General features: G+C 37.1%; 2 protein-coding genes across 5 annotated transcripts in view; one reads left to right on the top strand and one right to left on the bottom strand.

The window, feature by feature from the left end:
- LOC137407940 (eukaryotic translation initiation factor 3 subunit L-like) overlaps positions 1-178 on the top strand; it is a 30,755-nt gene extending 30,577 nt beyond the window's left edge. The window contains exon 14 of the mRNA XM_068094330.1: positions 22-178. Coding sequence (XP_067950431.1) covers positions 22-66 — 45 coding nt within the window. The 3' untranslated portion in view covers positions 67-178. The remainder of the gene's footprint in view (positions 1-21) is intronic.
- A 44-nt stretch (positions 179-222) lies between these two features.
- LOC137407919 (trinucleotide repeat-containing gene 6C protein-like) lies at positions 223-26,475 on the bottom strand. Of its 4 annotated transcripts, none has more exons than XM_068094305.1 (20): positions 26,361-26,475; positions 25,427-25,501; positions 21,943-22,089; positions 20,244-20,311; positions 19,063-19,942; positions 18,713-18,896; positions 18,342-18,628; positions 18,038-18,214; positions 17,327-17,586; positions 16,996-17,085; positions 14,833-14,991; positions 14,409-14,514; positions 11,845-12,015; positions 11,312-11,508; positions 8,654-8,773; positions 7,555-7,765; positions 4,083-4,358; positions 3,357-3,554; positions 2,977-3,254; positions 223-2,658 (listed from the first exon to the last, which is right to left on the bottom strand). In XM_068094305.1, the coding sequence occupies exons 3-20, from the start codon at positions 22,061-22,063 to the stop codon at positions 2,416-2,418; spliced, it is 4,026 nt and encodes a 1,341-aa protein (XP_067950406.1). In that variant the 5' UTR covers positions 22,064-22,089; positions 25,427-25,501; positions 26,361-26,475; the 3' UTR covers positions 223-2,415. The 4 variants fall into 4 exon arrangements, with proteins under 4 accessions (XP_067950406.1, XP_067950415.1, XP_067950411.1 ...); XM_068094314.1 differs by having other exon boundaries at positions 8,654-8,767; XM_068094310.1 differs by having other exon boundaries at positions 25,427-25,482; positions 26,361-26,456.
- Between the last annotated feature and the right edge of the window lie 1,046 nt (positions 26,476-27,521).

Below are 27,521 nucleotides of genomic sequence, written 5' to 3'. Positions count from 1 at the left end.
ATTATTTTCATTTACTTTCAGCTAAACAAGAATTTAAAAAAGTTGGGCACCAAACAGCCAAGATGATCACCTCGTCACAGACGCAAGTTGGTTTGTTTGAAATTTCACAAATCAGATGTATCAGTTTTTGGATTAATAAACCATGTTGAGTAATTGCACAAAGGTCTCATCTTATGGAGGTAGGAACTGATGAGTCGCAAAAGACATTCTGAAGTCTTTAATGTCAAGTGCCACAGCAATATTTATTGTACGTAATTTACCACAAAAAATATAAACTACAAGAAGCAAAGGATATAATTGTAACATCACACAAAAGAAAAAATAAGCAAAGCAAAATACATGAATTATAATGATTAGGCATATTTGACTGGTAGTAATTTTTCAAACTGCTAAACATGGCAGAATGTGTGCTGGTAGTTTTTAACTGGAAAACATACAGTAAAATATCATGGTGCAATTCTATGATAAACCTTAATCCAAATAGTTGTGATAAAGAGTATGTCATTTTGAGATATACTACACACAGTCGCTAGCAAAAATCGAGCTTTCACGGGCGGTTTTGGGGCCATAGCAGCAACAAGGTGAGTATATGTAGGGATGATAATAGCAGCAATCATAGGTTTGATTAAACAAAAGTAATATACTTGATGTAACGACAATTACGTTGAGGGCAAAATTCACCAGCCAAATGCCAGGTTTACAAGTAAAAATATATCAGCTCTACTTAATGCGATCATTCTTTTGTAACATATTTTCCCTTAAGGGCAGATATTAGTGTACGATGCGGTATATAGTTGTGAGCACGAAAAGATAGCATATAGTTTTTTGCGGAATGACACAGCATGGCAATCGTTCGCCTAGTCACCCTGACAAGAAAGACTATTGAGTGCTGCGCTAAAACGACGGTTACGTAGCACCAATGATTGCATTACACCAAATTGACTTTTTCTGGATTTTCTAGTTTTTAAAGAGAAAAATTATATTTTAATCGGAATGCCGAGATTGATAACACAGAAGCTTACTTTATTACATCTGATTTCAAAAAAAAAACTGACAAACATGTCATGTACGCATCTATTTGAGATTGAGAGATCATGCAAGCTCAATGATTTTAGTCACAATACTGTAGACATTATACCATGATGCATGTTTTCTTACACCACCAGCCACCAAGTGGCTCAGTCGAAATATTGTAGCTCACAAATTTTAGAAAACAGTTTTGAGGCATTTTGGAAACTAGTAAAACCGGTTTTAGTAAACAAAAGTACTTATGAAGTAGAGAATTGACTGACGGGCCATTGCATGAGCAAACCGCTCGTATCAAAGAGCTATATCACGTACATCTACTAAGCTATATAATATTATGATGGGTCAGACGGTGAGAAAAGGTTTGCACTATGACTTGAAAGTCATCCCTTTCCTATTGTTAAATATAAGTGAGCGGAACTAGAAGCGTGGAGAGGCGAGCAAGCAGAGAGGGTTATGTAACCATACAATCATCACAGACTCATATGCATTCGTTTCACCTATGTTGAGAACTTGGCACATTGAAAATGATAAAATATCTGATTGCAAATACTATACAAACATTAATATCTGTTTGTGCAAAGATCTGATAAGAAAAATAGAATCACATGACAAAAACCTTGTTTTTGGTATTTCGCAAGAAATTTTTTTACAAAACTCCGAAACATACGTTATGAAGGCATAAAATGTGGCATGTAACGCATACATGTGGACAATATCTCTAGGCAGCCAAACTAACATTACAAGAATAATAATAACAATGGCAATTACTGTTTGAATAAAATTGCCCATGCAATAATATAGAAAGGTTAGAGTTACCACCTGGGCCAAAATCACACATACTCAAAGAGAAAAATGCATAATAATAGATAATAATAGTATGTCAAGGAATAGAATAGAGAGTATGCGCACCATGAGCCTTGGGCAGCCGACGAGCTGTCATTATGACTTTGAATAATCGTAGCACATAGATTCAATTGTATAGTTGATTTAATGTAATACTTCGGCAGGAAAAACAATGATTCAATCGACTAAGCTAGTGATAGCATATAATTAAGAAAATTATATATATTATAATTTAACAGTCGACACACTAGATTAAATATGTAACTAGATCGGATTACCTATGATATATCTAACTTGGCGATACAGTACTAGGATACATAGGGGAGGTGGAATTATTGAATAGAGTCGTAGTAAGCACACTCGCTCACACCTGCCATCTGTGTAATACAAGTATTGGTGATGTCATTGCGTTGCAGAGATCTATAGTAACATGCTGAGCAGTCAAATATAAAGTGAGAATGCTGTTGGCTGCTAATATTGAAAGAGAGTAGCGTGAAGCATCCTGTGAGAGTACCGGGTTAGCAAGACAGTGATTATAATAGTTTACATGGCGTAGCTGTTGCCTCCTATATCTGATGCTGGAAGAAATCCACTTGCCACACCACCCCAAGTGGACGCTGAGCCACCAACTGCTGAGTGCATAACACTACCAGTGCTGCCCCAAAGGTTGGAAGAACTGCTGTTGTTATTTGTGTTTGGCCAGACACCCGAGCCTGGAGCTGCAGAGACAGAGTGAGAACGACCTACACTTCCTTGCCGTTGACACTGGTCAATAATTCTCTGCACCTACAAATAGAAAGAGAATCGGTGATAGGTGATACATTGAGAAAAAGTTGATATAACAAGTTATTTGCATGGCTGAAAAATAGCCAATTGCTTACTAAAATAGAGAACCAGAAAATTATATATAAAGACGAATTTTGAGGTTGCAATCGTTCAATTTTATTTTTGGTCGCCAACCATCGATATAATTCGGGTATAGTAAGGCAGCAAGAAAATGGCAGCCAATTTCCCACCCGCAACAAACAAATCACACACAACGGAGAGTAAAGCCATAATCCTCCCATTATAAATCTAAACTGTAAATGGAAAAGCATAACTTACCTCATTCTCATCGATGAACTCAGCAGTGATAGTTGCCTCATACATGGGACAAGAGTTCAGTGACTTCTGAGCCTTTAGAGCCTCTTCTTTAGCAGTGTAGCGCACAAGAGCTTGACCACTATTAGAGCTCACGAAAAAATGTTGTAATGGACCGTGCTGTTGACACAAAGTTTTCAGGGTGTTACCATCCACTTGGTGTGGAAGGTTTCGAAGAATAAGCCACGGGTTGCTTGCAGAGCTCAATCCAGACTGGCTGTCCCAACTGGCAGCAATGCCAACTACAATACAGACGAGTAAGCTAAACAGTGCCATTAAAAACTAGAAGACTAGAAACCAATGCTGACAACTATAGCAACCGTATACAGAGTTCAAGAAATTACCAGGGCTGAAGGCAGAAATCTTATCGCTGGGACCTTGTGGCATGGACACACTACGATTAATATTTCGGTTGAATCCTGGTGGTGGTCTTGCAGTTTTGTTCCACATGTCATTGGCAGGAGATGGATTTTGACTAGACCACGTGCTCTTGTTACCCGTGACAGAGTTATTGCTCCAACCCAGGTCTGTGCTGCTTCGACCTAAACACGAATCAATGAGGCAAGTGAAATGCAATTTGATAACTTGGCTGCACCAAACAGTCTTAGGAAAAGCAGATAAAATATTCAACTAAGAGCTAAATTTGTGAGCAAACCTATCTCAAGTCAACTTCATTAAAGAATGTGTTTCTTGAATTGAGGCTTATGAATAACGAAACCTTCTGGGAAAAGTTTATAAATGTCGACTTAGCAATCTTCATAAAGTCCAAAAAATAACAACCATTGCCAAAAAATCCCTGCTAATCTGTCAGGTTTTGCAAAAAATTGATCACATGGGGTCCATCGACGACACATCCATTAAGTAAAGAGAAAATTAGAAATGTATATGCAGCTGTAGTGTGTAGTTAGGTAAATATTAACATTTGCCATTCAGGTCAGATAACACTAGTAGCTTGCAGCTGATGTTTGGTGCGTGTAATAATCAATGGGTTGATTGGCTATAAATTCAGATTGGTTTACGAATTAGTTTAGGAAATGCACTATCACTATACATAAAGATGAAAAACGTACCAGATCCATTAAGGAGAGATGCAGTGCTGACAGAGAGAGATGTTGCGACGCTGCCAGGTGTAATGTTGGGGTCATCTTCTACCTTATTGGTATTAGCACCCTGCCACGGCACACCTGGCACAAACTCAGGGATATCAAAACTCTGTGGCCCATTGTTAGCAGCGGCCAAACGAGATTCATTTTGGTTGTCTAGGTAAGGCCCACTGTTTGTGTTGTTAGACCACATGCTTGAAGAGCTGGAAGAAGCCCAAGGACTATTTTCTCCCAAAACACCGCCTGAAAGAGATTTCAAATAAGGTGAAGACGACAACTAGGCCACTAAGGTGTAGCACGATGTCATACCTACTGAGTATCTGCATTGGCTATGAATGCCTCTCAGCCTAATGCCTTCTAGCAGGAAGATAAAAAGTCAACTTTTTACTAACTGCTAGAAATTAAACCTAGGATGCTCAGCCTTAAATTGAGATCAGGTTTAGGTGTTAGAAATTGCCAAAGTTACATAGTGCTCCAAAATTGATCAGAGCATGTGTTATCTTAGATACTGAGATGATACAATTATTATCTCTTCTAGAGCTGTTTAATGCCCATGAACTCTCTCTTCTAGAGCTGTTTAATGCCCACGAACTCGAAGCTATTATCTGCATGAAACAATAAGCGATTTACACAGTAATTATTCCATTTAAAACATCAAGAAATTGGCCACCCCTACCGACATTAAATATTCATGAAGATCTCACACCACATTTGCCAATTGTGCATCTCAACAAGATACTATCAAAAGTACTGTGACTTGATGCTTCAAACCTATGCGCCACGATCATTGCGGAAAATGAGTAGTTTTTAGAATGTGAGGGATATGCAATTAGAATTAAAACATGCAATTAGAATTAAAATGTTGTACACGCAATCAATTAAACACGGAATTTGACCGCAATCATAATTAATTACCAGGCAGAAGGTTCGAAGCAGATCTTCATAATTATGTTAATAATTAAAATTTACCAGCTAGGGCTTATCACTATAACATAATACTCAATCAGTGATCCTTTAAATAAATGTAACTTCTAGGGAAATTAACATTGTAAAATATTTTATACGCAGTTGAGTCATCTTTGTTCCTATTGTTGATATACAATTTGCAGCAATTGTGACTAGGTGACAAACACTACACGTATATGAACCAGTAAGCTTGTGTGTAATAAATTACAGTAATACTTCAACTTACGAGTGGCCCAACGTACGACAAACTTGAGATACGAGCCAGCTTTGAAGCAAGTTTTAGCACTAACATACGAGCCATGATTGAGATACGAGCACGTGAGTCAGTTGCCAAGTATGTCAGAGATGTTTTATAAGAACAGCATCGCTCTGTGTTTTCAACTGCTCAGGTTAGACTTTTGTACCGTGTTTTTTGTGCGTGATTTTCAGTGCAGAATTAGGTGAATTAAAAGTACTGTGCGTAGACCGAAAGTTTGCCAGTAAAATGGAAGATAATGCAAAGAAAAAGCGAATGATAACAATTGACATTAAATGGAAAATTATTGAAATATATGTGAAATGTGTATGCGTGATTGGAGCTACCTCAGCAATATGACAGAAATACATCCACAATTACCAAACAGAAGGATTATATTCAGGGCATTTAGTTTGCGAAAGGACTAACCATAGTTTCTAAACGGCGCAGCGATCTTCACAACCGTTGATGGAGAGACTGCTCAGGCTTTGGATAAAAGACAAACAATTGGCCGGTGTCAGCGTAACTGAAACGATGCTATGTGAAAAGGCCGGTACTATCTATCAAGACTATAAAAAATAGACATTCGGACAAGTTGGCTAGTGGTCGTGCATTAACCCTTTGTGACGAAATCGATGTTCGTCCTAATCGCAACATGTTGAAATGGCGACAAAGGCAAAAGTTCTTAGATAGGTTTCTCTTAAAACGGCCGGCTGATCGTGAGAGCGAAATGAAGGAAAAATTAGCCAACCAGCGAGAAACTTGAAACTATGAACGCCGAAGAAATTTTAATTACGTTAAGTTAAAAATGAAAGTTTGCTTTTAGGTTTGCTTCTAAGTTTGTCTTTTAAGACTTTGGTAAAATGCAAATTTATCAAAGTCTACTGTTGTGATGAAGGATAACTCATCTCTCCCTCTCTGGAAAATGCTAGCATGAGCTGCTATTGCATGTATTTAATTTTACATTTTAATTAATCACATTTCCTTGCATATTTTTTGTTGCTTTTTGAAAGCATGTGGTAAGTTAGGACAATAACCAACATGTTCTTTCTGTTACATTATCTTGTTTTGAGTGATTTATTTGCATTTTTTAGAGTATGGAAACCAATCAATATATATTTAATTGTTATATATATAAATAAATTGCACCAACATGCGAGTAAATTGGCATACGAGCTCAGTCTCAGAACGCATTAAACTGGTAAGTATGACTGTAGTGACTAATGCATTCTTGCACTGCCCGAAGGACAACAGTCACTCTAAGATGAGTTAACAATTTTTACTGTTCAACTAAAATGGACATATCTGCCTTACAGATTTAGCATTAGTAGCTTGCAGGCTCAATCAACCAATCGTTCAGCTCTCCACTACGCAAACCAAAGATTTGCAAATCAAGGTATTGCGAGCTCACATAACAGATGAAAATAAGAACCCAGTCAGGCCACCGCATAAAGGAGCGTGACAGTTAAAATTATCAGTGCTCCGCTTAATGTAACTAGTTTTGTAATAATTGCATCTCTATTATGAGATACTATCATATTTGTAGTTTTTCCACCCTTTACCAACCGTGTCCAACGACACTTGTTTTTGTCAATCTATACAAGTCATAGTCAGCTAGCGGCTATGAAAATTTTCATGCTACTTCATATCAGTTATTACAGAAGAATGACAAAATAACAACAAACTGCAAAATGATCACAATCGAGTGCTGAAAAAATCTTATGAAATAGGAATCCATGAAATTGCAAGTTTAAGTCAATTACTAGATTAGGAGTGGTTTACCAAAACTGTTTTTGCTATTGCACACACTATATTTTATTCAGTTGCTAAAAGGAGTTTGAGCTTTGTATCAGAATGGTTAGCTCAGAAGTTGAATAAACCCTAAAATATTGCTTAATCATTGACGAGTCCACGTTTTAAAAATCTCTAGTCAAATACAAAAGCAAAATTTGGGATAAGAGTTGAAATTTAAACACGAAAATTATTAGTTAAGTTTTTTGGTGTGCATTGGCTTTTTGTTTGAGGTTAACAAATGCTGCTTGGAAAAATGCTATCTAATTTGGATTGTGCAAGGTTACACAACTTCTGAATCTATAAAAATTAATGTCACCGTGTTGGAAAACCGTGACTGAAGATAGTCCTGTTAATACTAGAAAGTCACAGCATCCATAAATAGTCAAGACAGAGAGAAAAAGGTTAAGATAAATAAAAGGCCAAAGCAATAACTGAAGCACACACCCTGTAGGTTAGGAGTCGAGTGTGATGCATGCAGTGACGATGATGACAACACATGATTAGCACCTTGTCTTGAGCCAGGAGCCTTGTCAGTCCATATGCCAAGGCGAGATTGGGAACTGGAAGCCTGTGGACCAGTCTGACTGGGGTTGCTTGTGAGACTGAGGTTGCCCATACCGTCAGTGATGCCTCCTCCGTACTTAGGAGCATTCATCTAACATAAGACAATATTATTGAGCATATATGGTACAATTTGTTAAGAGTTGAGGATGAGAGATTACACCGTTCAAGTGAATGATCTATATATCATAGATTCTACCAGCTTTAAAACTACAGCAACAAATATTGGTTCATCTCAGAAACCAAAACTATGTACAGCAAGTTAGCTATAGCTGGTTACAACAAACTGAACGTGAAAACCGAATCATGGCTGCAAAATTTATAAAAAGGAACAACACAAGTATGTTAAATTTTGACATCTAATGGTGCAATCGGCAATAAAAAATTTTGCACGACGAGAGAAGCAGCCGTTTTGGCATGTTCCATATTAACACATTTTAATGATGAACCTACAAACACCACCTTTAAGGTTTTCATTACCAAATGTATAGACAACAAAACACCAAATAAATCTGCATGCATTTCTTGCTTATTGTACATGCATTTAATTACATGTAAATCAGCCTCCACGCCCAAAATATGACGACCATTGATAAATGTCGTGTGAATTTTTTGATCCTAGTGAAGCCTTTTTAGAACTGAGAGGCAGGGGACAACATTCTAGTTTACATTGCTAAGGGAGTTGAGAGTAAAGAATAATACAAAAAAACTAGATAGGCAGTTGGTTTTAATGCCGACACTTACACCATAAAAAGTTGCAACAACAAATATGTTAGCGTTAAAATCTTAGAATACCCCAATGTATTTGACAAAAAACTGTTTTCTTTTGCACAAAAAATATTAAAACTTTTATTTAGAGCAAGATTTGCCATTATGAGAGGCAAAATTTAATAGGCTGAAAAAGATGTAATGAGACACGTGAATATTTGAAGTCGGTTCACTAGGGGAACGAGAAGAATAGAGAAGGAAAGAGGTGACACACCTGGCTCTGTATATTGTGTATGAGAGGTTGTTGCAATGTCTTCATCTGAGCGTTGATGCTCGCAAGACTTCTTGAGATGGACTCTACTTGTGGTGAGTTTTGGCCATGCCTTCTCTGAAACTACCGTACACAAAAAACATTTCTATCATGTTATGATGACTGATAATGATACAATACAAACACGAAGTTTAATGTGTTAACTTTTTCACCTAAACGCTATCCATTGTACAGACTCGTTAGATTAGTATTACTTTTTACTTACGATGTTTACAGAATTTAACGTTCTGCATAAAAAGATCTTTGATTAAACATCTAGAAACCAAACTATTAAAACAGCACATAAAATATTTCAATAGGACATAACCAGCTTACAAGAGCATTTCAGCTCGTCAATCCTACTGGTCTATATAAGATTGCGCTAACTTTCTTTATGCTGTAATTCATATTTAGAGGCTCTCTAGTAATATCAATGGATGAAAAATAATATCTAGAAATTCTAGATTTTGTCACAGCAAAATGAAGCAACAATGATAATATCCCATCTCCTTCATGAAGGAGCTGGGATATTATCATTGTTCCTTTTCTTGTAAACTAACGCCATAATTATTAGTTGATTAGATGATTCCTGGTAGCAAACTGTTATTAGCTGAGAAGCTCACTGTGAGTTTTTTGTATATCTTGAGTGATGGAATCTATTCAAATAAACCCAGCTTTCCAAAGATATATAGCATTGCATAAATTTCCGCGCAAAAATTATTCTTTTGCTTTCAAGTTTTTAATCGCATATGGCTCACGGTATTTTAATTATTATGATTATTTAAGATGGTTATTATGGTTACTTAAGATGGCTATTATATTATGGTTACTTAAGATGGCTATTATATTATGGTTACTTAAGATGGTTATTATGGTTACTTAAGATGGTTATTATATTATGGTTACTTAAGATGGCTATTATATTATGGTTACTTAAGATGGTTATTATGGTTACTTAAGATGGTTATTATATTATGGTTACTTAAGATGGCTATTATATTATGGTTACTTACGATGGTTACTATATTATGGTTACTTAAGATGGTTATTATATTATGGTTACTTACGATGGTTACTATATTATGGTTACTTAAGATGGTTATTATATTATGGTTACTTGAGATGGTTATTATATTATGGTTACTTAAGATGGTTATTATATTATGGTTACTTAAGATGGTTACTATGGTAAATCATCAATTTTGAAAGGCAAAAAAAGGCTGTTATCCGAGAATTCTAAAACTAAGGCAGAACAACTGTCGGTCACATATTTTATTTGCTCAAAATACGTGTTTTCAGCTATTCCCAGGACCATAATACACCTCGTTTCAATAAAGTTATATTGAAAATCCATCAAGATTTCAATATTTTACTGTTCTAGATATATAGATACATACCGAGTTTACTTACTCTAACCTTCATTTTGAATTTCGTTTATGCAATTACTTACAAAAATGATTTATAATAAAATGCTACAAAATACTGATAATCATATTATATTACTCATAATTAGCCCCTTCATTATCTAATAGCTTCCATGTATTAATCATTAGCTCCACAATTATCAACTGCTAACTGTTTTTGAAAAGGATACATGATTTTACCACACTTATAAAACCTATATCACTCAATAGATTTGGCTTAGCGTGTCGAGTGCGCAGTCTGAAAAAAAACGATTTCATCTTACTTTCTTTGGCAGATGTTTTTCGATTATGATGACAGTTACAATTTGATATACCTTCAACACGCCCAATCACGCCAGAAACAGCTAAATTACAGAGTTTTATGCCTCTACACACAAAGCTTCCTTATTCTGAACTCGAATATCTCAACTTACAAATAAACTGATCTCTCTTAAAAACTGCCATATTACAAAATTACAACTTCTTTCTGAATAGCAATCAGATTTTGTGACAATTAGGATCAGTGTCAATCACTAGCCCATAACCTGTGCGTATGATTTGTGCATCATTCGGTAAGAGCCGATGCTTAATAAACCATGGCTATATACTCCTTGTATAAACCCATGGCTATATACTCCTTGTATAAACCCATGGCTATATACTCCTTGTATAAATCCATGGCTATATACTCCTTGTATAAACCCATGGCTATATACTCCTTGTATAAATCCATGGCTATATACTCCTTGTATAAATCCATGGCTATATACTCCTTGTATAAACTCATGGCTATATACTCCTTGTATATCTAATATCTAATCGAAGGGTTAAGATTAGCTTGCCATGAGTTACACAATGCAGCGATGTTAGCAACAAGTTGAGGGATGGGGCAGCATGTATGAAAGTCTCACTATAGTTATCCATACTAATGCATTACATAGCGCAATAGAATGACGAGTGAAATGATAGCATCTTCAACAGAAAAAGTGTGCGACTCAAACCTGACTGACAATATAAAATAATTCTAGATGAACCCTACAGCAATATGAACTGCACAACTCGTAGAGCAGCGCAAACAAAGAGATAAGCAAACGCTCAAAATCTGCTCATGAAATCTAGGTTTAGAAATCCCTCTCACATGGCAACCAACTGTTCAACGAAGGAGATGGAACGAAGGAATGAAGAGAGGCAATACGCAATAGACATATAGACGCAATACCTGAATGAGTGTATCGTGTTGCTGCTGATATGACTGTTGCAGGGAGATTAATTGGCGGATGGTGCGAAGGTTGTGTTCTACAAGAGGCAAATGCAATAAGTGAGGATGAATGTTATTCATCTGCACACCCATCTCGAGCTGCTGCTTGATGATAGCTCCTTGTTGCTGGCTAGTCTGTGTAGTTGATCCCCCTCTTCCTACGGACAAAATATATGTCAGTTAAAAACACTCCCAAATAGATAGATTTTGTGTTATTTCTAACCAGCAACTTTATGGGTCTCATATATTTGTAAAAATTATTATTATAGGAAAATAGAAAACAGTTCTCAACATTTTATATTGTTTTGTTGTATTTAATCATGCTCTATTACACATGTGCTTGCTAGGTACAAAACATTCTCAACTATTTATGGCATATTAGCAATGTTTTAAATTTAGCCATGTGAGACCAGTGTGATCACGCCAGAGTTAAGCACACAATGCTTGGCCTGCACACATACACACGCACATCCTTTCCAGACCTCTGGACATACCTATAGGAACACGAGGCTGATTTGGTTTGTTGATGCGACTAGATCCCTGAAGTGCAGTCGAATTATGTTGAGCATTGTTTGTGAAAGGAGTATTTAGTGTATTCGTTGCAATATTAGGTGGGGGAATGTTTGGGTTGAATGCGTTGTCCACTATTGGCCCAGCTGCCATGGCTACAAGACAAATGAAGGATTAGTACACACTAGAGCTCAACAAGAATGAAGAAAGAGAACAGTTAAAATCGTTTATTTTGTAGGCTAGGGAAAACACAATGGCGTGTATGGTGACAGCTAGACTCATCACGATTGTCCACTCTATTTCACCGATGACGAGTTTTGCATTTTACTAAAGATGAAAACTTTCGTTTGGCTTAAATTGGAGGCTTTCTTGGCGAGCGACCTTATTAGACATGTAATTTATTGATTACTTTATGGGAGTGGATTGGACTAAGGGAGTGGATTGGACTAAGGGAGTGGATTGGATGAGGATTACTGCAATGAAAAATGAATAGATGTTTAGGAATGCATTTCAAAAAAGGAAAAGGTAATTGGCTAGTAAATAGAAATGGTTTGTGTGATGGTAGTAGCTAGGTTATTTCAGAGGCGATAGTCAACATACATACAGAGATGACGGACTTCTTACATGCATATCATATGTTAAATGTTGTTGGTTGTTACTTAGTAAAAGTGAGTCTTATCAATGACTGGCCGTATTACCCGGCATTGCCAAGGTAATAAAAAAGTCTTTGGACAGAAAATTGATTTGTATTTTACAAATAACAACAGTTACCATTCTAACTTTCAAACTACATATCATGAGAAATGTTTTGTGTAGTCGAAATAATTTAAGAGAAAATAAAAACGAATGTAAAGGTTTTCAAACTTTGTCAAACAATTTTCAAACTTCATATCATGAGGAAAATGTTTTGTGCAGGTCAAATAAATTTTAAAAAATAAAACAACTATAAAAGGGTTTAATCGTAAAACAATTAGCAAGTAATAGGTAAATAAAGTATGTTTTGCTACAATTACAGTAGAAGATCATTCAGTAATGATAAAATTAATACGAACCGAGAAAACAAAATAGAAATCCTGAATATGTAGAATTAATAACAAGTTTTTGCACAGAAGTGTGTGTGTATAAAAAAGTTACTGTTCCACCAGAAGATATTCATCAGAACTTTGAATACGATGATACTGGTACTTCTCGATACCGGTACAAATGTGAAACTGAGATATCGTACGGTCTTTGAGTGACCGAACGGAGAGAGAATGTCAAGGCTCGTCCTACAGAGACAATAGAATTGTCCACGTGAAAAGAATCGGCCTTGACCGTGATTTTTAGCAAATGAACCTTACGAAAACCGAAAATAGAAGTTCAAGAAAACACAAAAAAGCATCATGTTTCATAGAGTTAATAAGAAGCATAGATTTAAATAATTATTCACTACACACTATACGGTGTGTGATAACGTCATTGATCAATATGGTTTGTATAGCTCAGTGGTAGAGCGCATGGATTGAAAACTTGCGGTAGCAATCTCCGTGAGTTCAAATCTATCATAATTTTTTTGCATTATGATGGATTTATCTTGGATTAAAATCCAAGATTTTATTAGCTGTAACTGGAAATACACAGATAAATACGCACAAACTTGGAGAAATATATATATATTTCTCCAAGTTTGTGAGTATTTATCTGTATATATATATATATATAGATTTCATTTTCATGCTTGCTAAAACAGACATATATGACATTATTATTTTGCATGTCACTTCATTTTCAAATCCATATATACATATTTCGTAAAGTTTGTGTGTATGTGGGTATGTGTTCAGTTCCAGCTATAGCTATTAAAATCTTGGAATAAAAAACCTGTATTGCAGAAGATTTGATCTCAGACCCTCTGTTTCACAAGTCTGACACCTTACTAATTTTGTCACACGAGCTGGATGACTTCATTAGGCAATATATGTCGCTATATGGGAGCAAATACGCTACCGCTTTCCGTCATAACGCAAAGTGATGGCGTAACGCCATGAGCAGCGTAGCTCTTATTAGTGAGCTTACTTAAATTTTCCATTGGCAATGTGCCAGACTAATAGCAACTGGCAAGCAACTCTCATCACCTCTCATGATTTATAAGCTGATAAACTAGCACAGCTAGTTTATGATATATTATAATAAATGTATATCAGAATTTGATTTTTTTATTACTTGTCAGCATAAAATTTATAATGTAATGCTATTATATTTACGAATTTTGTTCTCAGAAATTGAAATAAGAAAAATAAGTTGCGACCTTCTAAAATAAATATTGTGGCTAATGTTTCAATAGTCAGAGCAATTACTAACTCGATTGCATATAGGGCAACTACCAGTTTATAGGTATGTATGTTCATGTTTGACAAACTACACATTTTATGCGTACATCAGAGGGCTACGGATACAGCATTTGAGAACGTGTTATAACTTTATGCAATGACTAATGAGCATGCAGAATGTCATACTGGACACAAAAACACTTGATAGTAACTTAGTGAGAACCAGTGCCCAAGCTTACCTCCAAACTCGCTTCTTCCACCCATGTGCATGCTGGCTTTAAGTTCAGCAATAGCGGCCTCCATGTTCATATTGTTGTTGATGAGTGCACTGTGGGCCTCATCTTTCTGCAAAGTGTGCGATTTGAATAGAGCAAACTTTCTCTACAAGCTATCCGTCATTGTGCAGCCAAATATGGACCTATCATGAATCAAGTTTGAAGGGGCCTATGAAAAGAGCAAGTTATCCGAATATAATTTGGTTATAAGGTAAAATACTAAAAACTGGTAATAGTCGGGTGAGAATAAATAAAAGTGTAATCGACTGCTGCCAAAGCAACTGTCCTTAACTGGCCACTTATTGCGCAAATCGTGTCAACTACAAAGAATTCCTTACGAGACCAAACAAATTGCTTAGTATGAACTAAACTTGAGGCGAAAACTCACAGGAAACTTGAGCTGGGTGACGAGATAGTGGAGCATTTGTTGCTTCGTGCCCATGCCAGTGCTGTGTGAGTTCATCATGGAAGGGGTTGAATTACCAAAGTGTCCACCCATTCTACTGGAAGGAGCATGCTGAGCCATGTGACCTTCAGGTATGCTTGACTGAAACAGACAAAGCTATTATGCAGTCTTATTTGCAAGATTTAGAATGAATCAACAATCCTATGTTGAAATTTAACTGTATATTGAAAAGCTCAACTACACACCTATGACCTATATGACCTATGACCTATGACCTATATGACCTATGAAATGTTCCGATAGCTATACAACATGGTTTGCAACAATCCCAACAAACAGCAACATATTCATATTTTTAGGTCCGAGCAAAATTTTGGTCATTGATAGAGTGCCATATTTCATCCGATCTTAAAAACACAAATACAGTGAAACACCGACAATGAAAAAGGTGCAGTTATGGTACTACTATTCATGAATAGTGGAACCTGGGCACTCGGACGATTCTCATCTCTTAATAAAACAAAACTCAAACAAGAAACGGGAGAATATTTCACCTCCGAATTCTGTGAAAGTCTGAACAGCCATTTACAGTCAAACATGGATAACTCAAAGTTCATGGGACCGAGCGAAAGAGTTTGAGTTATCAGAGCATTCAAGTTATCAGAGCACTGCCACAAGTGCATGTATTTATCAGTAGATACATGTACATATACAAACTATATATAAATCAAAAGCATAGATTGCTTGTTGCAAGTTAAAGGGCTTCTCATGGAATTTTAAAAAATCTTATCAAAAAATAGACATTTTTATCACTTGAGATTTGTTTGTTGTTTTAGGTGATGTGACTGCCAGAAAATTTTCAGATTAAAATTGGCAAAACTTGATCGCTGTTAAAACGCTCAGAAAGAAAGACATCTTTTTCTTCTGAACGTTTTAAGCAAGATCAATTTTGCAGAATTTACTTGCTAAGTTTATCCGAAGGTTTTCACGCTTTTTCTTTACTTTCGTGAAACCATCACAAAGTCTGTGGATGTCTGGTAAAATTAGATCTTTTCCAAACCTTTAGAAAAGTCGTTAACAAAAATATTTTGCCGATTGTGGTAATAATGACGCCTAAGAACTACTAAAAGTTGCTGTTTATCTATATGGCTCGGAATAAAGTAATATTCTAAAGTAATAATAACTGTCCCAATAGCCATTGGGCAAAGAAATGTTTGAAATAATGATGCCAAGTTCGAGTTATCTAAAGCAATTTATCATGGGAACGGACCGAACAAATCTGTTCGAGTTAACAATGGGTTCGAGCTATCCGAGGACGAGTTATCCGCGTTTGCCTGTATGTGTCAATTCAGTGGCAGCAGCTTGAGACAGCCAGTGAGTGGGAATAGACCTACACTTAATGTATTGTGCAAAAACTTTGTTTCCCATCTGTTGGGGACAAATATGGAATTGGATCTTATTTAGGTCAGCAGGGTTGAGAAGCTGAAAGGAAGACTGAGAACCATGACGGAGTTGAATGGCTACAGATAAAAAGGGCATGCGCCTGGAATGCACTATTCGATATCCTTTTTTCTTATTATGGAGGGGGGAACTGACATAGAATTCAAACAATTCAGTTGTTGAACAAAAATCTGCAAAGAATTATGTCCGAGAGCCGAGGTTTTACTGTATGCAGATAAGTTGAAAATTATTTTACTAGCAACATATGCAAACTTTAAAAACAACAAATTGCATGTGTTGTCTTTCATCACAAGTTATTGCAATCATCATTAGAGCAGTTGGAGTCAAGAATCTGGCACTATTTCTGACATATGTAACAGCTTTTACTAATCCATTAAAATAAGAGCCTGTATATACAAAACATTTATGGTTAATTTACATTAACTGATCAAGTTATGTTTAATTTACAAAAAATTAAGCCAATCCAAAAGGTTAACTACAAACCAAAGATAAAGCTTGCACTTTAAAAACCACAAAGGTAATTCAATAGACCAAATTTAGGATAAACTGCAATATTTTTTATTGATTATGGCGAGCCAAAAGAGATGACTATGGAAGGCTGCTCCTACAGTTGGTGTCAAGATGCCTGGACAGCTACATGTAAAAATGAAACACTGAAATCGTGGAAGACACGATCAGACTTACATGTTTTCGAGGCTGCTTGAATCCAGCAGCACTTGACCAGACTGAGTTGCTTTCATTCCAGTCTCCCATGTCAGCATCATCTCCCTCACCCTTTTACAATAAAATCAGCAATTGTCTGATTCACAGAATCTTTAATGTCCATACCAGGTATTGACTTACACTGCATCAACCAAAAAACTTGTTTTACTTTCATTCTTTTTCCTTCAAACCAACTATTTTTCTTTCAACTAAACTTGAGACGTTGGAAATTAAAATAGGCCTATTGTCTATTTCTAAAATGGGTGCACAATACCTGATGAACAGACAAATGGGGATCTAAGCATATCCATACCATTGGTCTGCGCTCTCGCAAGTCTCCGTTAGCCTGTCCATCCTCATAATTGAAGGAAGGCTTTCTGCCAGCCCCAGCTCCGGACTGCCACGAGTTGGACGGCGTATCTCCCCAGCCACTGTTGTTACCAGCAGAAGATTGAGACTGTCCCCAATTTGTTCCGGTGACAGAAGAGTTCTCTCCAGACCAAGAAGCGGATGATTTATTATTCCAGTTGGAGGGAGGACCACTCGGTCTGCCCTGGCTCTGATCCCAATAGCCTACATTAATGAGCAGCCGGTAGGAAGCTTGACAGTGATAGATAGTCAATGAAGCGGCAGGCCACATAATAAGAACGACGCAATACCAATCAAGGAGCATCCGCGTTGCCTCGAAAACTAAACAGGCTGCACATGCAACTAGATACAAGTCATGCACAGTCAAGTCATGCACCAGTGGCTATGGCACTGGCCGAGCCGACCCTCAACTCTAGTTAAGTTGAATCAAATACTGCCACGAAACCATAGATCTCCTGTCGCACATGCATGCTATAGGACTGTCAGATAAACTGGCAAGCCCATGAAGAAATGAAATGTGGTATATAACAGCTTGTTTCAAATAAATGCGACCACAGCAAATAATACTGAGACGATGAGCATAATGACAACAGCGACCAAAGCTTGACTACACAGCTAACATGATACATTCACCGACAACAGCCCTGCACCTAACCTCTGCCATTTCCTCCGAGCTGAGTCGTGAGGCCAGCAGCAGCACTGGGCTGAGCAGATGGCAAAGGAGCACCAACAGCTGCCGAGGGAAGGGGCTGCGAGTGAGGGTGCATTAGCCTGCTCTGTTGGAGCCCCAGTTCAACCACAGGACTATTGGCACTCACACCAGCATCACAGTCTTAAAAGAAAACCACATAGAGATAGACACTCGGTGAAATGAGTATACTTCCAGCATCGTGAGGAGTATCTAGGTTATGTTGACAACCTGCCAAGTACTTATAGCGGTAACAAAACAGACTTCTCACCTGGACTTTCATTAGAGACAGAATGCATTCTGATAGCTGGCTGGCCTGAGCTGGAATCCCAGCGATGAAGCTTACGGGGATCAGGGTTGGACCCATTTTGAGATGACCAGCCAGGGTCTGGACCGGTCAAGCCTGTAGGTTGTTGACTGATTGAGTTGGGGGGACTGGAACGGCTGACAGCACCTGGGTTGGACGGCCACGCACTCTCGGAGCCCTCAGCTCCACCAGATGAGACTGAGATTGTACGAGACTGTGGAGCTTGCGAGTTCCATGAGTTAGTAGTCTCGCTACAAACATAGCAATATAGTTTTTAGGTCTCAACATTAAAAACAATGCCAGAAAAATCTGAATAAAATGCTATATGCACCAACCCGGGAGTATCAGGTTCTTTGGTGCTGGGTAGGTTATCCCACAATGCATTGTCCTTATCCTTGGATCCTTCACCGTTCCATACATTAGGATCATTGTTGCCAGCCACCTTTTGATTCCATGTGCTCTTATCGGTGGGAGTTGGCCCGCCATTATTAGTTTTAGCGGTTTCCCATATGGCAGTACCTGTGAGAACATACATCCATTGAACAGTTGGTGCTATCTTCAGCCTGTGTGTGGCAAGCTTCAATTGACTTTTTAGCAGAATGTGCAACCATTATTAATAGTAGAGCAAACATTCTAGAACCATTTGCCTCAAAAGTATGTCATAATACACAAACTTTAAACCAACCATTATTTTGTGTAGAATGCCACTGGTTTGACTCATCTTGATGAGTTTTTTCCGGTGTTTTACCCCATGATGTGTCTTGCCTGACAGGCACTCGACCCCAGCCCTCTGGGTTGTTGATAGTCAGTTCAAGGGCAACCTTTGCAGGGTCAACCGGCTCTTGAGGCTTTGGTAGTGATTTGGGCAGGCCTTTGGCAGCAGCACCAGCCCAAGAAGTAGGGGCAGCGGAAGCAGCACCAGTTTCTTGTGTAGAAGATGTCGTTGTCGGTGGTGAGACTGTATTACTGGCACCAGCACTAGTAGTAGCACCCCACTGCGACTGTTGCGCAGTGCTAGCACTGGTGTCATTTACAGCATCAGGTGGATTGCTGACAGTACTCGGATTGGAAGGCGTTGACTGCCAGGCAGTGGCTGGGGAGGAAGAGTGAGAAGTGGATGGACCCCACTGGCTCGGTTGAGCGCTTGGGGCACTGGACGGAGTAATCGGTTGACCAGATGAAGCAGATGCGGTCTGGCCCCAGCCATCAGTGCCTGCATTTGGTAGGAGCTTTGGTTGACCCCAGGAATCTTGCTCAGCCTGTGTTACAGGAGTGGAAGGCATCCCCCATTGAGTAGTTGAAGATGAACCGGTAGGCATACCCCAGTCAGAGGTATGAGATGACTGCGGCACACGCTGATTTGGAGACTGAGAACCCCAGGGAGATGGCATATTGCTATTGTTGTTGTTGCTAGTGGGAGCTGTGCTCCACTTGTTGGACGATGCATTGGTCGTGTCACTAAAGGTTGAGGAGAGGGACTGAGTGCCCCAACCTGTGAACTGACTAGTTGTGACAGGATTGGTTGAATGATCTAGCCTTGGAGTGTTTGGCTGGCTGTTGCTGGGCTGCAATTAATGTGAGAAGCAGAGGCGTGAAAGGCTGAGCATTTGGAGGTGATTGTAAAGGATGCAAGAGTCATGGGCAGGCTAGCTGATTAGATAAGAGAAGCAGACTGAGTAGATATAACCTAGCAGGCTAATGTGATTAGAGTGTGAAGCATCAAATGAACAGCACTCGACAGTTACGTATCATGTTGAATTCAATGACAATTTTCGACAAAAGAAAAATGGTACACGCTTCGGACAAAGTTTTCACTAACTCGAGATGAAGCCCCAAGGTTTTTGATCAGAATTAAACTTGGCTTACCTGCTTATCCCAGTCGGATGAGGAGCTGTCTAACCACTGCGTCTCATTACCTGCTGCACCAGTAGGCGCTGCAATAATAAAGCTTAAGCTGAACATAAAGCTGACAGAAGAGAAGCCACAACCAAACGCAGAATAAACTTTTAAGTGTACCAGACGCAAAGAATACGTTGAAAAATACTTTACGTAATAATCCAACACGAAAAACAGAAAACTGAAGCAAATTGTTGCTGTGCCAATTTTCACATCAGAATATCTGCAAGATCACAACAGACAGTTATATCTAACACTACAACAAACAACCAAGGGCAAAGCATAGTTTAAAAATCATGTCTTGATTCGTGTTAACTCAGAGCATCGTAGAGGAATTACACTTGGTGATTTTTGAAAGATTGTCTAAGATGCATAGCGCGCAAACTAAAAATGTGAATGTCATAGTCAACACAAGCGATTTTGTTGGAATCTAGCATATGCACATTTTTCATAAAGACTTTTCTAACGGAGGACCACTGTGACTCACAAGTAACTCAACTCAATCATAATTTTCAAACAACATTTTACACCGAAATGTCACAATTTTTTTAGATTATCAGCTGTTCATTCCACTCTACGTTCTATCAGTTAATGCCTACAGTATTAAACATTACAAAATGCAACTTGGCAAATAGATTAAAATATCCAACTAAGTAGAATGCTTCGGTAAATTGTCCACTGTGAAACTCATTCTATTGCATCAGTTTTGCCTGGCTTAATACATTGAATAGGCCAGCTGATCTATGCAATGGTTTAATTAATTGCAGAAGAATGGTTTTATAATTGTTGCAGTATCGGTATTAGAGTTGATATTAAGGCATGTGTAGCATAGTTACACGAATGCTCATGGGTGTGTTCAATATCCGATCTTGGGTGAGCCAGAAAATCTCATTTTGTGTCACAAGTGAATGACAGAAGTTGTCTTCACAATTACAAATAAAACCATCCATGAGTAAATAAATGACATTGGTTGCAAGTCGATACACTTTAGGTTGACTTTTTTGCGCATGCAAGGTAAGCTGGCTTTGCAATTTTTAGTTTGTTACACACTACGCAACCATAAATTCAGACCAATTAATTATAAATTTCAACGTTTCGTGGTAGGTTTGAGCAAATTTTGCATCGCGCAGGATTGTGCAGTTATTTAATTTTTAAAGCAACTTAGCCAAACAGCTCATTAAAACAGAAAAGGTGATTATATATATATATTGAATCCCAAGTTTTCAATTATGATTATGAATGAAAAATGGCACACGGACATCAAAGTCGATTTATATACTAAAGCGTAACGGAGAACACCGCTTTTTCCCTGGCATAAAATGGCCTGCTAGTGATTGGTTTTCTCAGGAGCGATTGGCGTCATGGCTCAGTCGCACAGCACCCCAAAAAATCCTGCTTACATGATGCACTCTAATTAGGGTACTTCCTGCCATAATAATGTAACGACGCAATAATTTTCTCGATACTGCATTACTAGAACTTTCAACTGATGCAAATGATAAGCCTAGAAATAAGTCTTGTTAGCCATCATGAAATTTTAAGGGGTCAGGTTGTCTCAAACTCCATCATGCTTAACTGGCCTTGGCTCTTAAACAGACTACCGGACAGGATATATTAGTATTTGATTCAACACTAATATATACATGTTAGCAACAAAACATGCAAGTACCTGAGCTAGATGGATTTATCACAGAATTTGAGGATGTCTCAGACGAGTTATGAGATTGTGAAGCACCTGGAACAAGAGCCTGAGGTAGGACTGATGGCTGACTCATAGTTGAAGTGGCCATACTTTCTCAGGCAGCGGTCATGTGAGCTGTAAGAAAAAAGTTTGCTTAAAAGAGTGATCTAGAAAAAATAAAAGCATGCCAAGTTGCTACAGTTCGCTAATCATGTCACCTTTCACAATATTAAACAACGTTCTGTAGCTTCTGATCCAGAAAGACAGCTGGAATTTTGAGGAACGCAAAAATTTGCAATATTTTTACATACAAGCGCATGGATGGCTATTTCTATTTTCTGTTTATAAATCAACCTGAATTTATTTCCCTACTGCACAGTAATAGGTAAGGCATTTGCTTCTACTGTCATACGTACACTTGAAGCTAATGACTCTATACATTCTCAATTTATTGAAGCAAATACCACATGTTAGAACTGCAAATAGCCTTCAAACCGTCGAAACATCTAGACTACATGTACTGGCAAACAGTAAATTAACACTACCCATCTCTCACGAAGGTCAATAGTATAAAGATTTTGTTGCTAAAAAGTTGTTTATTCACCTAAATACTTTTTAAACACTTTCAATCGAAAGAACTTCATACCCAGCAAACCAACAAAATTGCTTACAGAGATAATCTAGACATGACTATATAGTCATTGCAAACAATTGTTGTACAATGCTATGAGTTGCGCATAACAAGACGAGTTAACGCCAACTTGTATGAACCACAAGTTGGCGTTAACTCGTTAGAACTAATGATAATTTTGGAACGGAGAAAAATTAGACTAACCGTGTATAAGTGGTCTTAACGTGTAAGTAGTAAAGCTGACAGAATGCAAAGAGTGGTTTAATTCTTAGTGAGTCTGTTTTGAGATTAATTTAAATGATAGAATCATCATGATCGTTACACAAATACACAAAAATGTCACATTCTCAACTAAACGAAGTATGCATTTCAGCAAAACTACACAAATATAGAATGCGCCAAAAATAAGTGAATAGAAGATGAAGTATGTATAGTTAAAAACTAGACGCTTCTAATTTGCCCAATTTTGGATTTTAATTGCAAAATGACTTTACCAGACCTGTTACGAAATTAGCCAATGAAAAGATAACTGTAAAATTTATAATGAAATCTCTTATCAGAGTTGACTACAAAATTTACATCTCAATCACCTAATGCAAGATTCTACCTCTGATCATAAAAACCTCAAAATGTTGAACCTAAGACCTTAAAATCCTAACGAGTCGCCACCCAAAATGTAAATAATTGAACTTTTTCGATGCTGTACACGCATCTATGAGTTTTGTATGGTCGAGTGCCCTAGACGCATTATTGCGACTTTCCCAGCAATTGCATAGTAACTTCATTTTATTATTCGTTGACAACACAACCCGCGGTCTTGAGGACTTTCATGATATTGACAATGTTGTCCAAAGATCTCTATAAAATTAGCATAAAATAATGAAGCAATTTTAAACTTTTGTTTGAGAACTATTAACCTAAAAACGAACAATTTTTGTGTAAGTTTTGCTGAGTACCGCGCGAGTCAGAAAACAGGTAATTACTTATGTTCATGAAGTTATAGCCAATTCAGATTTGCGTGATTATACAGATAATTAAAGTAGCAGCGGTGACTCTGATAGTGGTGAAAGTAATAGTTTTGTAAGAGTAAGGAACATTGTGGAAGATCGTCTTAGCTTCGTAGCGATCGCTTCACATAGCTTTATCATCACACAAAGTATAGATACATTGAATTTTGTGTATAGCAGTGTTAGCTAAAATGTTGGCAAAATAAAATGTTACAAAAATGTTCTAGATAGTTTGAAATTGAAAAATTATTGTATACATATAATGAAATAATAGCGGCAATTTTCGGTAAAATGGCTAGCACTAGGCCGATTGCTAAATTTGTACATGGATGGCAGTGAAAGGGTTAATGTCTGTAAACTGACAGGCAAATGTTTGCCTTACAACAAACTCATTTGGTGTAATCTAAAAATGTTTTATTACTAGATTCGCAAGAATCGATTACATATCATTCAAAGCAGCATATATAAAGAATAACTTTACAGCTCACAGAAACGAATGGTTATCGCATACCCTTGCTCAATGATGGAGATGTCTCAATATTCCATCACGAATGCATCTCTTGGGTACAAATAGGGAAATGAAAAAATAATCTTAAGCTACATTTAATGCAGAGGTCAAACAGAATTATGTTATTGTGTTCCACCATGTAACAAACATACATAAAAGTAGTCTTTTATGTTTTCAATCTTCCCGCTATATGGCAATGTGTTGCAGGTAAGAGTCGATTAAGCTTTACAGCTAAGTATGTTTAGCCGTAGTTTTGATATTTTCCTAATAGGTATGGCAATTTTTGAGAGATACATTTCAACTAAAAAACCATCCACACGAAGCCTAATTATCAGATCACTCACATTTGAAAAAAAGTGTGTTACTACATATATTCACATTACTGAAGCATTCATCAGTGATCATAATGAAGGAATACTTTCCGCAAATATCTCCCCCGAAAGTTCTTGCGGTTTTATCAAATTGTAATGTGCGAAGTTACATTCATAATAGTCAAGGTTCACAATCTAGTAATATGGAGCAATATCATGCGAACCAGGCTTTGAAAGCTTCCTAAGCTTTCCAAGCTTGGGAGCCATCACTACACTGATGAAGAAACTTACAAGGATGGGACTAAGAAACCATAACATCAAGGTTTATTACCATAATTTGCCCCGATGTGTGAATTTATAACTGAAATCTGACAATCAGAGACAAACAGCATCAGTAAACAGCAAACAAGCAAATGTTATGTTGACAAAAACTTGAATATCAAGGTTGATGGTATTTGGGCCACATAGGTGCTTGCAATAGCTGAACTGGCTTTGCTCATCAGATGAGCGAGAAACAAGCAATCGATGCCTGGAGAAAGAAGCCAGTAAGCAGTATAATTACGTGTTAATCAATAGTGAGCAGAGGCCTTGACAGGATGATAATAAACCATTCAAGCAAGTAACTAGACCTTTCATACATTCTCATAGCATTCCAACAGGACATTCTCCTAATGAACAAAGCCATGACAAGAACTGTTGCTATCTTGACTGAAAGAAAGGCTAACAATAGTGTAGGCTGAGCAACAAAGGGAGCGATGCAAGTTCGATTGGGGAGAAACTAACTTGAAATCATTGTGTAAGCCTGAAAATCGAGATACACCACTTTTAGTAAAGACCATTTTTTTAAATGGTCGTTATTAAGAAATAAGATGGAAATGATGGACTTAGTTTCAAACTACATTTGCAGAACAGATTCTTTGGGCACACAAAATATTTCAATAAACTATTTGTATGCGATAGAAAAATATGCAGGACAATTTGAATAATTTGTTGAATAGTTTAACTTGTTACTTACGTAGCGCATTAGAGAACCAAATGTTAGCAGGTCAATGAGTGATCAGTTGCCTTGCTCTATAAAATGTTGTCAGGCCTATAAGAAATAACCGATGACTAAAAAAACTGCTGACGGGTGAAGCAAACACAGTTCTAAACCATAGTGGTAATAAAATGATAACAACTGAGCTATAAACAAAAGATAAAACGAATCGAAGTTCATTGACATAAATATTAAACAAGACTACCTAAAAAAATCTGTTACCTGCAATATTAGCCAATTATTTAGCTTTAATAAGGCTTTTACAACATTACATTACCAATCCAAAAATAGCATCGTGCATAAGCTGAATCGCAAATACAGACAAAAAATCGTGTGATGTCTACCCTTCACAAGCTGTAGTAGTAATACAATCCTAGCGTTATCAACTACCATCATAGTTTGGCTCATTTGATAAATGATTAAATACCATTAAAAAACGTAAATGGTTGACGGTAGGCCTACACCAAGGGGAGCTATATGAAAACTAACAATTGCACAGAATAAAAACACAGGTGTAAAACGGTTGCAGATTGTACTGACACAGGACCGAGCCATTTCGTAAATCGATGTCAAAATTCTCAAGATCTAAACAAAACTAATAACTACATGGAGATTGGGTAGCGCTGCAAAATAAAAAATAGCTTAACAGGCTTCACCGGACGCTAATGCTTTTAAATAATAAAATTCAACAGTACTACCAAGCTGAGGAATCCGAAAGGGAAAAAAAACACTTGAAAACTTCAAAGTAAGTTCTCATCGTGACAGGTATTATCGATTCAACCTTTCTGTAATTTGAAAAGTAAAACTAGGTTTACAAAATTGCGACAAGGTTTACGCCATTATGTCAAGTCGGTTAAGTGTAAAGGAGTTACTGAATAAGTGAATATAATAAATCAAAAAGTTCATAATCCACCTGATATAGTTTTGGAGCAACTTTATTGACATAGAAACGTCGGTTTAGCACCATCCAAGAGTCTTAGTCCACTCCATTACAGTATAATATATTGCCAGTTGTACGCTGTAATCTCTCTGCATTACTGCAGGACTGGGAAAAGCTTAACCTAACATTTCATTGGCAAACTTTATAGGTCACAATCACGTGACAAGACTAAATAAAGGGGATCATTACGGAAATAAAGAGTTTTTTCCGTACATATAAGGTTAAAATTGTGAATTTTATGTTTTATGCACTATTTAACAATTGTTTTTTAATACATATTAAAATTTGATATTTTGTGTATCACAACGTTAATAAATCAAATTCGAGTGATAGTTTTAAGCCAAACCTTAATGAGCCTCTAAACCACGTGTTTGAGATTGTTGAAGGCCAAAGCAACGACCGTTTACTTCACGGGAGTAAGTAACTCCAATATGGCTCGGTAGTTCTCTACCGACTATGTACATGTACACTGCACACGCATAATGAGATAACTATTGGCCTAGGAGTTGGTTGGCGAAAAGTTTATTTAGAGCAGAGGTGTTCTCTTCATAATTTTTACATTTCATAAACTCACAAATTCAACCTAAGTTTCAACAGCAATAAAACTCACCAAAGGTTTTAATTTAGTATTTGATAAACATTTTATTTCAAAAAGTTTAGTGGCCTGGGATTAGTTAAGAAAGTGTTTTAGAATAAAAGATATATAAAGAAAAGTCATGGTATATGCTTTATTAATAGTATTTGAACCAAGCAGCAATGTGATGCTAAACAATATAATGGGAAATTTTATACCAATATCTTTGATTTAATGAACTTGCTTGACCTTTGAAAGCAACATGCAGAAAGACATAAAACATGAGAAATGAGCTAAAACAAATAATTAACAAGTATTAAATCCAATTGCTATAATTTTCAGACTTTTAAATCTAAAGTTGATGACATTAGTAATAGTATTAATAATTATACAAAAAGAAAATCTAATGAATAAATATTCAACAGACTGGTTTGCTCAGATTAGCAGGTATTTTGAAAACAGTTCGACCTATTTCAAAGAACTATTGACTTTCTGAGTTGGAATAATAATAGCTCTGAGGCAAGCACTAGCAAACACTGAGGGTCACTCGCAAGGAACCA

Source organism: Watersipora subatra, chromosome 1 (assembly GCF_963576615.1).
Source record: "Watersipora subatra chromosome 1, tzWatSuba1.1, whole genome shotgun sequence".
Classification (NCBI taxonomy): domain Eukaryota; kingdom Metazoa; phylum Bryozoa; class Gymnolaemata; order Cheilostomatida; family Watersiporidae; genus Watersipora; species Watersipora subatra.
This window is presented reverse-complemented; position numbering and strand designations above follow the sequence as displayed.

Bases quoted from the DNA above. Each gene is read 5' to 3' on its own strand.
- LOC137407919 (XM_068094305.1), bottom strand. From the start codon at position 22,063: ATGGCCACTTCAACTATGAGTCAGCCATCAGTCCTACCTCAGGCTCTT. The intron at 17,587-18,037 runs GTTAGGTGCAGG...TCATTAATGTAG, and splicing joins GCTCGGAGGAAATGGCAGAG to GCTATTGGGATCAGAGCCAG. The intron at 3,555-4,082 runs GTACGTTTTTCA...ATTCGTGTTTAG, and splicing joins ATCTCTCCTTAATGGATCTG to GTCGAAGCAGCACAGACCTG.